We start from the raw sequence: 15,376 nt of genomic DNA, 5'->3' as shown, positions 1-15,376 counted from the left end.
GGTGTGGGCGTGGCATTGTGCATATAATGAACTCAAACCAGCGAACTGAACAGACCCTTAACTTAATTAAAAATGACATTCTATGCGCGTAGCGTTTATTTCGCATTTGTAAAAGGCCAGGACATAAGCAGACCATAGGCAAGGGGCGTGGCAAGGCCTCCCAGCAGCTAAATACGAGCATGTGCGTGTGTGTGTGGGTTCAGATGCCTCACATATTTTACCGTGAAAATATTTGCAATTCGTTGCAAGTTGTAAAATTTCGTTTGTTGTTTATGCGGCGCCACTTGGTTTTCCGCTTTAGACGTCGTCGTCGTCGTTGTTGGCGCGTATTTTGGGCAACTTCATTGCGTTGGCAATAAACGTTTTGTGTGTGTGTTTACAGCATTGCGTATACGCCACGTTAACTGCCGCATCAATTACCAGTCACAAATAGTATCAATTAAAAAAATAAACACACGTTTGCCAACGACGAGCAAAGCGAAAACGTAACAAAACGAAAGGCAAACGAGAAATTAATTACTAGTGTTATTTTACAACATTTGGTAGAGAAAAGGGCATAGAGCACGATTTATGCATATCAATTTAATTAAATAAGTTATTATAAATTTTAATTGGATTTTTGTTGATGCTAAATATGCACAGTTAATGCATTTACATACCCTGTAGAAAGTGGACTTTAAGCAGGTGTTTTCAACGTCCATTTACTTGACTAATTTAAAGTGACTTTATTACACGGTATCAGCTAGTTGAGCATGCTCAGCGATTGCACTTCCTGTAAAGGATACGCCAACTAATTAAATGCTGAACTTTGGCAACCGGTTTATGACATTAATTTGTGCAAAGCGACACATTTGGGCAATTGAATTGTTTTTCCGCTGTTTCTGTTTATGTTTATATTTGCATAAATCAGATGACACCAAACGGCATGTATTGATGATGGGCTGATCAGAGGCCAAAGGGAATTACTAACAATTATTAAAGCCAGTTAAACGATGGCACTTTAACCGCCACTTAAACAGGATATTTGAGTGCACTCTTGTGTATCGTGTCGTTAAGTTGGAAATTACATAAATTGCTTGAAAACCACAACTTCATTATCGACTGAGAAACTCATTGTGTTAAGAACTCTCTAATGGTTTTGTTCTGCTGCAGTTCATTCATGAGACCTATTATCGAAATATGCAACATTTGTATTAAGCTAACGCTGTGGAAGTTGCAACTAGCCTTAAGTTTGGTCGCCTCGACCAGTTGCCACCTGACAAACTGAAGTTCTTGGCTGCTCTGAATGTTGTCAACTGCCGGATATGAATCTCTGCCAAAGCCAATTTAATCTTTGCTCCTGCCAAAGCAGTCAGACTGCCAATTAGAATACCCTACAATTTCAAGCATTTAAGTTGAAAGTCTTAAATCACAATATTAGAATTATTTTAAGTAAATAGTTTCTATTGAGAATAACATTATTAATAATGACGAGTGTGCTCGACTGTTATGTACCTGGTATACTTTTTTAATGAAACCATATAATGAAAATGTACCAAAAATATACCACAAAATTACAAAAATATACCAAAGCCTATATTTAAAATTACTATCGAAAAGAACAATATTAATAATGTTAAGTGTGCTCGACTCTGCTAAACTTTGCAATGAACCATATTATAAAAAATAACGAAATTATACCATAAAAATATTTGGTATTTGATTTCAAAATATACCATAGAGTACTAAAATATACCAAAGCATAAATTTGGTATATCGATATTGTACTGCATTACAAATATACCATATGGTACTAAAATATACCAAAGCTTACATTTAGTATATCGATATTATACTGCATTACAAATATACCATAGATTACAAAATATTCCAAAGCCTGCATCTGGTATATCGATATTGTTCTGCATTAAAAATATACCATACACTACTAAAATATACCGAAGCCTACATTTGGTATATCGATATTGTGCTGCATTGATAATATACCATGGAGTACAAAATATACCATAGACTTGATTGAAAAACCTCAACGTTTTTAGCCATACAAAAGTATTTGCTAAATAACTTATTTTTACCTGATCGCAACCATATTTTCAGAGTATCTGTTAGTCTACTACACTTGAAGGTTTACTTTAATAATGTAAAATAGTTACTCAAGCGAGGCATTTATCTGTAACCATGGTCTATTCGCTTGTGTGTGTTGCAGACACAGACGCTGTGGGAAAGGCAAAAGCCGACAGGAGCTTAGTTCGTTTGGTGTTGTTGGTGTAAAGAGCTAGTTAACTATTTATGAAGCTCTGTCTGTGTTTGTTCAATTTTCATTTATTGCAAATTAGTTTTCATCCAATATTCGCTTGCAATTGTCATTGCTGGGTTTGCCAATTTATGCATAATTTATGAAAATGCGCGTTGATTGAATTTGACCCCCAAAAACATTTTGGCCAATTCAATTTTGGGCTCATTAATTTTGCTTTTGTTTGACAACTGCAATGACCAGGAGTATAGATACATAGATAGCGATTTTATGAACTTCTCACGACAACGACATCGCTCAGAGAGACAGAAAGAGAGAGAGAGAGTTCTTGGCCACATCCTGGTTCCGGCTCTCTCTAGCTTTGGCTACATTCCTGCTTTTATTTTACCCACTTTGCACATTGCACAGCAATTAAAATTGATTTATACCGTCGAGACAGCAACAGAACAGTTAAATGCACTCCGCCAGTGGTCATATATCTCGATGAGAGCCATGCAGGCGAGAGTGGCAGGAATATGAAGGCAGGCAGGAGGAGGATCTACTTTCCCTTTTTTTTGTGCTTTTTTCCTTGGTCAAGTCAAATCTCTCCCCATACGTGAGAGTTGTGCATTTATCAAAGACTGTCCTTTCTGTCTTACTGTTGTCTATCTTTTGCTTTGCTCTATTTCAAAGCTTTCTGTCAGCAACGTCTCCAGCTGCTAATTAGATGAAATAATTTATTTTTATTACTTTGCCTTAGGCAAATGTTTCTGAGACCACGAATTATTTGCCCGCCAGCTAATGCGTGTGTGTGCGCTTGTGTGTGTGTGTGTGTCCCAATGGAATTTGCTTTTTAATTACAATTAAGTGAACTTAAAGTTGGCCACAGGCATTCGCAGCTTTTCAAAGCTCATTAAAGCTGCTTAACCTTAAGCTGTTGCCCCATTTTCAAGTACCACGCACCTGTCAGCTGTCAGTTCCTGCCTCCCTCACTCCCCCTCTCCCTTGTTCACACCTCTCATAAAATATAGCCGGAGACAAAGTTTAAAAATGTAAAAAGTAGCATACACTCACACAAGTGAAGTGAAGTAAAAAGGATGAACAAAAATAAAAAACGAACGGTATCCCGCGGAAAATCATTAAAAGTATTAAGTAGATGAAAAATGTAATTTATGGCCCAAATTAAACGAAACTAATAGGAAAAGCCAAGCGCACAGTTCACTGTCTGGCCGAGTGTTGCGTCCAGCGTCCTCGGTCCTTTTGACAGGCACCTTCCGTTGCCTTGTTTTATGAAGATGGACACTTGTAATTCATTCTGCGTTGTGCGACAGTCGCTGAATAAACGGAAATGAGATGGCAACGAGGCAACTTTTTATCCCATTGACTTTGTTATTGCTGCACAAAAATACGCATTTATCTTTTTACGCTAATTTCTTGCTATTAACTCAAGTTTCACTGGATATGGGCTAGATTTGTGTTCCAATTTGCATTAAATAACTTAATTTAAGTGTCCTGTTAATTGGCACTTGCACTTCTGTTATACTACGCTTAGCGACATCTGTCGAAGGATGTTGGTACTGATCTGTAACGTTGCGCAACACTAAACAACGCCATCTGTTAAATGGCGCTGTAACTTAGCAGCTGAGATGTCTGTTAATAACAGTTACCAAAGCGCCATCTACCACTATGATGTGTAACTAAACAGAAGCTCAATGCGATAGAGGGCAGGAATGTTAACTAGTTAACGTAACGGCTTTTTAAATTTAAGTTTTTAATTTAATTTTAATTACAACAACTGTTTCTATAATAATTATTTTATTTTTTTTTAACATTAGTGGGCGTGGCACACCGTAATTTTTATTAAAAAATTACAAAAAAAAAAAAATTTCATGCAATTTGATGTTTGATATTTTTCATTGTTTTTTGTGGTAAAATCGCTTTTTTCCTACTTAAATCACATACTACATATAAGAAGAGTTAACAAAAAAAATCAATTTTGTTTTTTTTTTTCTCGACATTAATTTTCATTTAACCTAAAACTCTAAATTTTTGCAGTTAGATTACGTTCTAAAAATTAAAATTTAAGGGGTTTGTGGTTATTTGTGATCTTTTTAATTACTCTCATTTGAACAATAATGAAATACTCTACAACATTGAAAACATTTCATCAAGCCCATCTGGTGCCGTCACTTTACCACAGCTTTCGAAAAATGAGACTCCATCAAAAATATCCATTTCTTAGGTTACTAACAATTTCAATCTATTCAGGGGATAACACGAATTTTCTACACATTTGACAAGCACAAACACATAATACAAACCACTGTGGATAGAACTCATTTCAAAAATTTTAGCAATGTGCTTTAATTTTGCGCTATTTTGACAATTGGAAAATGCAAAAACACGTGAACTGCCATTCACACAGCTGTGTTTATAAGCTGATATTTCTTGAGTGGCGCCATTTATCGAAAATTCTGGTATGCAACATTGTCGAATGATCTATTGTGAACACATTGCACCTAAAATCACTTCAATCTGCCAACTTTCAAAAAATGATCACAAATTTCAAATTGGTCAAATTTTCTATGGGGCTGTGTAACTAAACAGAAGCTCAATGCGGTAGAGGGCATGACTAGCAACAGCTTTTGTCAGTGAACGTAACAAGTCAAAAGCTCAAAAGCTCAATGCGGTAGAGGGCATGACTAGCAACAGCTTTTGTCAGTGAACGTAACAAGTCAAAAGCTGCATTCTATGACGCAAGTTCAGCTTTACCAGGTTGTAAATCCTGCTTGCAAGCTCAGGCGAAGCTTTGCGTGCTCAGCATGCGCAGAGAGCGGCCATTTTGCAGCATCCGAACAACAATAAGAACAAACAGTGGCAACCGACCCAATTTGCACGCCTGCTCGCCTCCACTGAACCAAAAGCATTTTTGGCACCCCAGAGCGTATCTGTGCTCCTCTGCATGCGTGAGCATACATCGGACGTATGTATGTATGTGTGCATGTGTTTTTATCACAACATTTGGCGCTCTCTTTCAGCTTGCCACTTGGAACTTGGCAGGCGGCTAAAAGATAGCGGCGTCGTCAGTTTGAAACATTCTGGTGAAGTGTTCGGTTGTCAGGGGTTGCGCTTGGGCGCGTCTTTTACAGTTACAGTTTTACAGTGATAGTGACAGTGACAGTCGTTACGCTCCTGACTTCTCCAGTTGAGTGTGCGTATGCGTGTGAGTGTACGTGTGCTCCTCAATCCGCGAGTGTGTGTCTGTGTGTAGGTATGCGTGTACAGTTATTGTTGTGATGAACCCTCAGACCTGCAAACATTAAATTCGCATAAAGGCGCAAAAACAAACGTTAAGCGTTGCCTGCTTTTAGGCGCGCACTTAAAACGCTTCAACACTGCGTCTACTCTGAATATCATGTAAGTTACCCGCACAACAACAACACATTAAAAAGAGAAAGAATGAAACGTTTTTTTGGAATTGCATGCAAAACGGTCACCTGGCAACTCTGTAGGTCAGTGTTACACAGCACCTACATTTGCATCTAAGAGTGTGTGTGTGTGTGTGTGTGTGTGTCTGTGCTTCATATTTGTGGCATAGTTTTGAACGTCGTCCTTTCTGCTTTTTGCATTGTCCTATCTCTGTCAGTCTCTCCTCAGTCGTTTAGCCTGCCAAATGTCAATTCAGCTTTTATTGTGGCAGCTCTAACCCCCAGTTTCCCGCAAAGTATGCATGTGTCTGTCTCTGCATGTGTGTGTGTGCGTGCGTGTGCGAGCAATTTCCGTCTTTGGCTTCATGTCAAGTCTTGGCAGTCAAACACTCGGGGCACACACACTCGTAGTCAGTTAGATCTACCGAGACTAGTGCACACACATCTACATACATACGTATGTACCTTTTAGACCTATTTACATATGTATGTGTAAGTGCGCTCTGCTCGTTTCGAGTTGCTGCTGCTGCTGGTGCTCTTCTATTCCTATGGCAGTTACCAAATTTTGAACTAATTGCATTGTTTGACTTGTATTTTAAATATTTGACGCTCATTAGCAACGGATGTATGCATGCATGCATGCGTTAAGTGGGTAGCATAACAAGTTGTTAGCTATTGTTTTGGCTCATGTTGTGCTTATGTGCGTGTTTTTATTTGCCCCTCGAGATGTGCAATAATTTCGCTGTTCAATTAGTTTTATGCACAAATTCAAGCGGAAAATGGCCATTAAAGTTTTTTTTCTTTCGATTTTTTTGTTGTTTGTTGTTCTTGCTGCTGTTGTTGTTTTTATGGCTACTATAAACATAAAAGTTTTCCCCAACGCAACGCACATACACACACTCACACACGCACATCAATAAAGTACAACCCCAGATTTAGCACACAACCTCCACGTGTGTGTGTGCCTAGCATAATAAGTTTTGATTTGCTTTTATTTGTCGAAGCCCAAAGGCCAAAACAGTTGCCCCAGCACACACACACATACACACGCATACAATCATCACATACCGCATGGCACACAAAACTGCTTGACACCTTAATGGCCAAGACGCACGCATGGCTAGGCAGATGCTGCGATGAGTGAAAGACGCAAGACAATTGGACAGACGACAGACGGGGACGCCTAATGAAAATGTATAACGAGTTTGTGAAGTGTCGACATATATTTATATATTATTTATGTACATTATTTTTTCTTCTTTGTGGGCATATGCTTGACTGAATCTGAGCCTAAGAATACATTCAACGTTAATATGTATTGAATTTTGGTACTAGGTGCTGCTGTACACGCTGCGTATACGTATTCCGCAAATTGCATTGGCCATCAGAGTCAATTGCATTGCCTACTTTGTGGCGCTCATTGAGTGCCAGCCTGTCTGTCTCTATGACATGTGTCTCCTTCTATACTGTTCTGCTCTGTTTGTGTGCTTTGAGCTGTGCCTCGACGCTGCTTTTGGCTTTCAGTTCTACAAACTGACAGCTGACATGATTCTCGTTGATAGACTTGCGAATGACAGTTTAAAAAGAGCAGCAGCAGCAGCAAGAATAACACCATCAGCAAAGGCAGCTTTTCGAATTCATTGAATTTAAACACAGGCATTTGAGTTATTTAAATAGCATTTACTGAAGCGTGAATTCATATTTAAATATAAATTGCTGTCAATGAAAATGTATTAAAATGTCCATCCATTAATTTAAAATGTAAATGAATTAAATGCATTTACAATACGTTGATTTCACAATTGAGCTTCCCTTTGTAATTCATAACGATCTGGCAACGCTGGTTAATAGTACGCATTGTTAAGTTGGCTGCGCTTTAGCATATCATATATTTAATGGCAAAGCGTAAACCTTATTCAATTTGTAAATGAATGAAATGAATTTACTCTTTGCAATTCAAAATATGATTATTTCATTATTAAGCTTGCTTTTGATAACGATTTGCGTGCTCTTGTAATTTGTATTCATAACGATCTGGCAAAGCTGGTTGTTAGTATGTATTATTAAGTTGGCTGCGCTTTAGCATAACATATAAACCGTACACAATTTGTAAATTTGCTAAATTGTTAACGAATTAAATGCTTTTACATTTTGCAATTCACAATAAGATGATTTCACTATTGAGCTTGCTTTTGATAACGATTAAGATGCAATTTGTGTTCATAACAATCTGGCAACTCTGGTTAATAGTATGCACTGTTAAGTTGGTTGCGTATCAAAGCATATCATAAATTTCAAATGAATTCATGGCAAAACATAAACCGTACACAATTTGTAAATTTGCTAAAAACAAGAAATAAATTGAGAAAAATACTATTCAGCGAGCATCTGTGCGTTGGGCTTAAAAAAAAAAGAGGTTGAATAACGTAAAAATGGTCACAAATATTTGTCAATGGCAAATAAAATGCAAAAATATTTTCACAGCTCTTGGCAAGCAAATTAATATTATTTGTTGGTTTGGCAGCTTCCCCATTCGGTATAAAGAATTATGGTATTATATATACATATATTCACGCCCGGCCACGCCCAAGCGCATATAAACTGTAAAACTGTCAATATTTATATTGATTTATCGCCCGGCGGGGAGGCGTGGCCCGTTTTATCAGCTGCGTAAAAGAAAGTAAAAAAGACAAACTGTTTTGATTTTTACCATTTGTCGTAAAGTGCCACACGAAATTGGTGTCGTTGTTGTTCTTCTTATTGTTGTTGTTGTTCAACTCTGCAACCCAATACTGATGCTGATGCTTCCCCTTTATCCCGTTGTGCCAAATTGTTGCCAGTTAAACTTCATATAGAAAAATAAATGTGTGTGGAAAGACGCATGCAAAATATGTTTGACAACACTTGCAAAATAAATTCCTCTTGCTGAGTGCATCGTGCCAGTGCATAAACTTTTCGCAATGCACACAACTTTTGACGCAAACAAATCTCTGGAAGAATGCATTTAATAATAAATATTCATTTAATAATCTGTCCACAATTTGAAAACATTCTTAACTCTTTCTCCGTACACAGAATGGAAAAAAGTGCTAAAATCAAGAATAAAATGTTGAATCAAGATTGTACGATGTGAAAATTGAACCAAGAAGGTTTATTTTCAAATTAAGATCGAAATTTGACAAAAAAAATCAATAAATCAAAATTAAAATGTCCTTTAAACAATGGAAAAACTTCAAAATTTAACCAAGAAGGCAAAATCTTAAAATAAGATCAAACAATATTCAATGAAGATTGTATAAAATAAAGCAAAAATAATAGATTACATGTTGTCCAATTTTTTTTATTTAGTTTCAATACAATTATAAATACTTACTCTCTCTTTTTATATACGAACTGACTAGAGCTTGAATCCAAGACCAACGATCTACTTACTCTAATTTTAAAGGAAGAGGATTCTATCATTAAAAGAACCAATAACAAAATTCTATTTTCTTAAGATCGAAAAGTCCTTAACTGAAGAAATGCACTCTTTTTTAATCTAGAACTTTCTTGAAGCAAGATATTAATCTCAAAATAAGCTGTTTTTAATCTTTAAATGCAAATTTAGCATCAATATCATGTTTTAGGATATTTTCAACCCAAAAATGTTATTTCAAGATTGTTTTTTTTTTTAAATCGAAAAAGTCGTAAATCAGATTTATGATGTTTTCAATCTAGATTTTTTTTTTTCTCTGTATATAAATAGAATAAAAGCTTTTATGTTAGGAGAACGAACACGCAACAGACTGACTAGAATTTCTCTTTATTTTTTCGCAGTTGCATTTGCAGTTTGCACTTCTCACGTAACTCATTTTGTTTGGCATTTCATTTGGCGCTTTTTGCAGAGATGTTCTAGCATTTCTGTCAGTCTCAGTCTCAATTAATAATTCAACTTGAGTACCAGGGCGTATATAGTCGATGCCATTAATCAACTTAGTCTGCAAGATCAGAAGCACACCATAAATGTATGTGTGCATTATGCCTGGCATAATATTATTATAAATGCAGATTGCAGTTCGTTATGGTGCCAAAGACACGGTAAATGCATTTTGTGAGGCATTCAACTTTTGCCTACACACACAAACACATACATATATAAAGTTTATAAAAGCCGCCAAGCAACATGATGCCCCCTCGTATTAATGCAAAAGATGCAGCTTCGTGTCTCGTCTCCCATCTGTCCTGAGCTATCACGGACCTGCCACAAATGCAAAACTTGGCAACTCAAACTCAACTCAACTAACCGCAAAGCTGCAACTGCAAGATGAAGTGTTTATCTGGGGTTTCCTCTCCTCTCCTCTCTTCTTTTTTTTTGTATCTACAACAAGTGCGCGGTTATTCACACCTATGTGCAAAAAAAGCAAAGTGAATGACAATGTCAGGAGTGCAGGCAGGAAGTCAGAGAGAGAGAGTAAAAGAGTGAGAGGATTCTGGTCGAGGTTATCCTGGTTGGTTTCCAGCTGCACAACTTTGACTTTAGCTAATCTTCAATGCAGCGTGCCTGAATGTTTAAGCTGCCAGAATGGGATTATAAAAATTGGTTTATGTCGGGTGAATTCGCTTTTTGGCTCGTAAACTGCGTTGCGCTCCATCCGTGACCCTAATGAGGTTGCCACGGGTCGCTCTCTGTGCCTTCTGTGTGGCGATATTAATTATGCAGCCAACAGCTGTTAATGCTTTTTTATATACCCTATAAAAAAATAGGGTAAAAATGCTGTCATAAAGTTGCACAAATGTGGGTAGCAAAAGGATACTAAAAAAGGAAAGGGAAATCGAATCACGATTAACATCAGTTGCAAAGTCAAACGCAGGATGCTTTGATCCCTTTAAAATGGTTAGACGCAGAAAAGAGTTTAAGGTACAGAAACGTATTTTAAAGCATCTCCTAACCAGATAAAAATTGTAGAAGTTTTTTAAAAAAGACTTTTGCATGGGAAAAAAAACGAATACTTTCTACGTGTCTTAGTTAGTTTGGCTGAAAATCTGGTATATTTTGTACTCTTTAGTAAATTTTGCACTCCATGGTAAATTTTGCACTCTTTGAATGTTTTGAATGTAATAATTCATCAATATACCAATTATAATATTTGGTATATTTTAGTATTTTTGTAGTATAGAAATTTAGTATATTTAAGAATAATACCTCACAGTTTAACTTTGGCTGACAATCTGGTATACCATATTTTGTACTCTATGTTATATTTTGTACACTCTAGTAAATTTTGTACTCTATGGTATATTTTGAATGCAGTAATTTATCAATATACCAATTATTGGATTTGGTATAAATTATTACTTTTTGTGGTATAGTAATTTGATATATGTTATGAATAAAACCGCACTGTTTTACTATTATTTAAAATGTGTAGCAGGTATCTCACAGTCGAGCACACTCGACTGTACCTTTCCCACTTGTTTTTTTTTACGGTTCGATTGTGCATTGACGTTTACAGTTGCATAATTAAATATGCATTTGTTTTCACAATGTCGGTTGTTATTGTTGCATTTGCATTGTTCTTAATTAATTGTTTTATGCGGTCGAATGCCATTTATTTGCGGTCAGGTGAGGACAAAAAATAACAAACGATATGGTGGAAAAAACGACAAAAATTATAAGAAAAACTCTTGAAAATAAATTTGGCATTTCCATTTCGTTTCTTTAATTAAAGTAATGAAAATATTTGCATATTGCGAAGACGTACAAGAATGAACAGCAAATAAACTTTGTATTTGGTGGAAATTAAAAAAGTTTTCGTCGTGGTTGATACGCAATGCTGTTATTTTTTTATCATCTTATTTTTACGCTCTCTTTCTCTCATCTTATTTACAGAAATCTGTGAAACCATCGGCAGCGGCGCCCTCATCGACATTCTCATCAACATCAGCGCATCGAGATGAAATTTATATCGATGATGAAGGCACTGACGGATCCGGCGGACATGGCGGGGTAAGTTGCTAAATTCCCAATTCCCAATTCAAATGCGAATTCAAATTCATCGAACACATCGAAATTAATTAAATCGAATCGAGTAAAGTCATGCATCAACTCTTGACCAGACCAAATTGAATGGATTTTGCGCTGATGATTCAGCTGCAAACAAAGTTTCGACAGAAAATAGTCAGTGAGAATGTTTGCTCGAAAACTAATGATAGTAAAGAAAGAGGATGGAAAGATGGTTGGTTGTTAGTTCATTGTAATTTTTGCATGTTTCTCTGCAAGCTTATTTAAGTTGTGTTTCCTGGTTTTTGTTTTATGGCATTTGCATATTTCATAGAGTGTGTGTGCATATTAAAATCCCATTTTGCAAACAGCTATGAAAAACTTATTGTTATGTAAGTATGCGGTCAGTTTTTTGTTAACATATTCCCACTTTAGGCCACCTTTTTATGGTTATGTTCGCAAAAATTTACAACTGTTTAAATGTGGCAAAAAACTGCAGCAGTTTTCTCTACAAAAAAACGATATACGAAATAAACTTTGTGGCAACTGGAAATAGATTAGGTTAGGCTCTAAAGCTGGCACATAACTTATCATTAAACAGTCGTCGTCGGCAATGTCAAACACGTATCCACACAAATCTCGTAAAATATGCAGAGTTCGCTTTTGCTATTGGCACATAACAAAGTTTACAAAGAACTCGTGATACCCCTGCCAAAAGTTGAGTAAAGAAACGAAACTGAACTGGAAAAAAGAATCTGTTCGTTTCTGGCCTGAAATGGCAGCTTATATAATCAAAAGTTGGCGTTGAAAACTCATTTGTTTATGCGCATGAAATGTTAATGCTACAAAAAAAAGAAAAGAACACATACTTACACACACACACACCTTTTGTTGTTATTGTTGGAGTACAGGCTGCCACTTGCCACTTGTGTTGTGCGTGTGGCTGAGTGTGTGGTGTAACTGTGTGTGTGTGTTTGGCATGTGAGCGACATTTGTTTGAAAGTTTTTTGACAGCGGCTGCTCCTCGACATACATTGAAAAACACGTCCCCACACACTCACACGCACACTCGCACACACATTGCGGCTGCATCAATTGTTGGCGCAGACTTTTTGATTTGTTTTCAACACACACTCACACACTAAGCGCTCATCTACACACAACCACTTCAAAAAAAAGTAAAATAAAAAGAGGAAAAAACTAATTAAAATGCGTTGCGCTGACATTGTCATTCGCCCGTATTTTGCTCTCTCATTTGGATTCCCAGCCAGTGCAAAAAATAAAGAGCAAAAACAAAAAAAAAGAAAAACCCGTGAGAAAAAAGTTTAATTAAATTCTTTTTCGGTTTCCGATTTCCTTTCTATTGCCTACGCGAATTTAATTAAACATTTTGCCAATGTCGCTGCTGACGTCGTTTGCCGCCGCTGTTTTTGCCATTTTTATTTACTCACTCAACTCAACTCAACTCTTAACTCAAAGAAACACAAATAAAAATGTTGCTACAAAAAGAGCACTCACAAAAACCAAACAGGAAAGAAAGAGAAAAAAGGAAGCAAAAAAAAACAAGAAAATAGTAAACGGAACGAAAAATAAAATACAGAGAATGCCGCGTAATTCAATCTGTCAGCGATGCGGGGCACGTTGCATGCTTTTGTGCACCGCTTCTCTGTTACTAAATCAACACGAATGTCCTTTCAGTCCTTGCATGAATTTGCATAAGCTAAAGCTGAAGTTGTAGCTGAAGCTGAAGCTGAAGCCGAAGCTCAAGCTGAAGTTCAGCAGCCGAAAAGCAGTTGAAGTGTGTGGCATATTTAGCTATTTGCTCCGTGCTGAGATTGGGCCCAAAAAGCAAAGGCAAAACAGTTGCCAACTTTGTTGTTTAGCTGGCCAAAGCGATGTATATTCAAAGCGTGTGTCGTCAGTCCAGCTTTCTGAATGAATGTTTCCCTCACTCCTCCAGCTGCTGCTCTTCTTCTTTTCACAGTTTCGCACTGTGGCATTTTCTAATTTCCCCTCGGCCTGCCCTGACATTTTCCTTTCTGCGCCATTTCCGCTGCGACGCTGCATGTCCTGGCTGAGTTGGCATGTCCTGCTTCGTATGAGTTGGCATTTTTATGCAACTGACAAACGCCAACTCTCTTGCTCTGTCTCTTTCTATATGAGCTATGCTCACCTAAATCGCGCTACACTTCTATATCTCTGCCAACTTATGTTCAAGCAAATGCAATTTATTATACGCTCTGTTGCTCTTTGAGCCCGGCCAACAACAGTAACAGCCACAACAACATGTCAAGCCGCAACAACTGCAGCGAGTTGCTCTCGCTCTCTCTTGATGTTGATTAAACTCGCAGCAACTTCCAACAATGAGAAGAGCTGTCTAGGTGCTTTCACTTTGAAAATATGCCTCGCAATATGAAAATATTGTGCCACGAAACGTCTCAGAATGTTGAGAAATTTCCCTTCCACTGGGATTCATTTAACTCCGAATGAGACTGGCTGAAAATATGTTTACATTAATTTTGAGCGAGTGACGTGAATAATCCAGAAAGAAATAGAGTGAACTTTGCTGCTTAGCAACTTGCAAAGCATAAGATCATAACAACATCTTGTGACAGCTTTAAGAACTCGTGTTCTCGTGTTGTAAACAGAGTTTAAGCTTAAGAATTGAAGCGTTATCAAACTGACTGATTAAGCATTAATTTTAAGCTGTTTATACCCGCTACTCGTAGGGTAGAAGGGTATTATAACATTGTGCCCGCAGGCAATGCAGAAGAAGGCAACTTCGATCCCACAATGTGTATATATATCTATATATTCTAGATCAGCGTCAACAGGCGAGACTATATAGTCCGTCTAATAATAACTGCAGTATTTATGATTACTTTGTTGCAATCCGATAGAAATTGTAGAAGTTATTTAAGAAAACTTTTGTATTGCAAAAAACGCAAACTGAAATCGTGTCTGACTTTGGCTGACAACCTAGTATATTTTCTACTCTATGGTATATTTTATATGTATGAATGTAGTACTATATTAATAACATATACCAAGAATACCTTTAGTAATAATTTACTATTCTTGTGGTATATTGATTTGGTATATTTCTAATGCAGTACTACATTAGAATACCAAGTATAGCTTTCGGTATAATTTATTATTCTTGCGATATATATTGATTTGGTATATTTTAAGTGCAATACCGCATTGTTTGCTCCTATTCAAAGTGGGTAGCAGGTATCTCACAGCCTCAGTAGTTTTCTGACCTGTTTTGATTAGCAAGGAATTTGTATAGAAAACAAAAAGTGAGAAAATAAACTAAAATGCTGCGTTTAAATACTTACAGTAACTCTTATAATTTGACCAGTACCATAATTTAAAATTGTGTTAAATAAGTTGCTCAAGGCTCTCACTTAATGAACTTCAACTTATGGCTAAATTAAAATAATTATCAAATTGCTTGACAATTGTTTGATTAATGATTTCGTTGCATAACTTATTCTGCAATTGTCAATTGTAGCTGCTGCTTGCCTTAGGCCTCCGTTTGTCTAGTGTCATTGCAAACTTTCGCTCTGTTATTAATGATTTACAGCGAAATGCTTTCGGCTTGTCCTTTGGCTTTTGCCGCTGTCTCTGTGGGCGTCTGTTTATAAATTATGATAAATTTTTGTTGCGCCTAATGTGTCATTCTCTAGTCGTAGTTGTTACAGATTAATCAACGAGCTTGGCTGAAGCTGA

The 15,376-nt window shown here is 36.8% G+C and overlaps 1 protein-coding gene across 4 annotated transcripts in view; it reads left to right on the top strand.

Annotated features, from left to right (window-relative positions):
• The window catches only part of LOC117566870 (syndecan), a 143,642-nt gene that overhangs the window by 101,009 nt on the left and 27,257 nt on the right, over positions 1 to 15,376 (top strand). For all 4 annotated transcript variants that reach the window (XM_052005373.1, XM_034246477.2, XM_034246475.2 and 1 more), the window contains exon 3: positions 11,531 to 11,647. In XM_052005373.1, the coding sequence (XP_051861333.1) occupies positions 11,531 to 11,647 (117 nt within the window). The remainder of the gene's footprint in view (positions 1 to 11,530; positions 11,648 to 15,376) is intronic.

Source organism: Drosophila albomicans, chromosome 3 (genome assembly GCF_009650485.2).
Source record: "Drosophila albomicans strain 15112-1751.03 chromosome 3, ASM965048v2, whole genome shotgun sequence".
Taxonomy (NCBI): Eukaryota; Metazoa; Arthropoda; class Insecta; order Diptera; family Drosophilidae; genus Drosophila; species Drosophila albomicans.
This window is presented reverse-complemented; position numbering and strand designations above follow the sequence as displayed.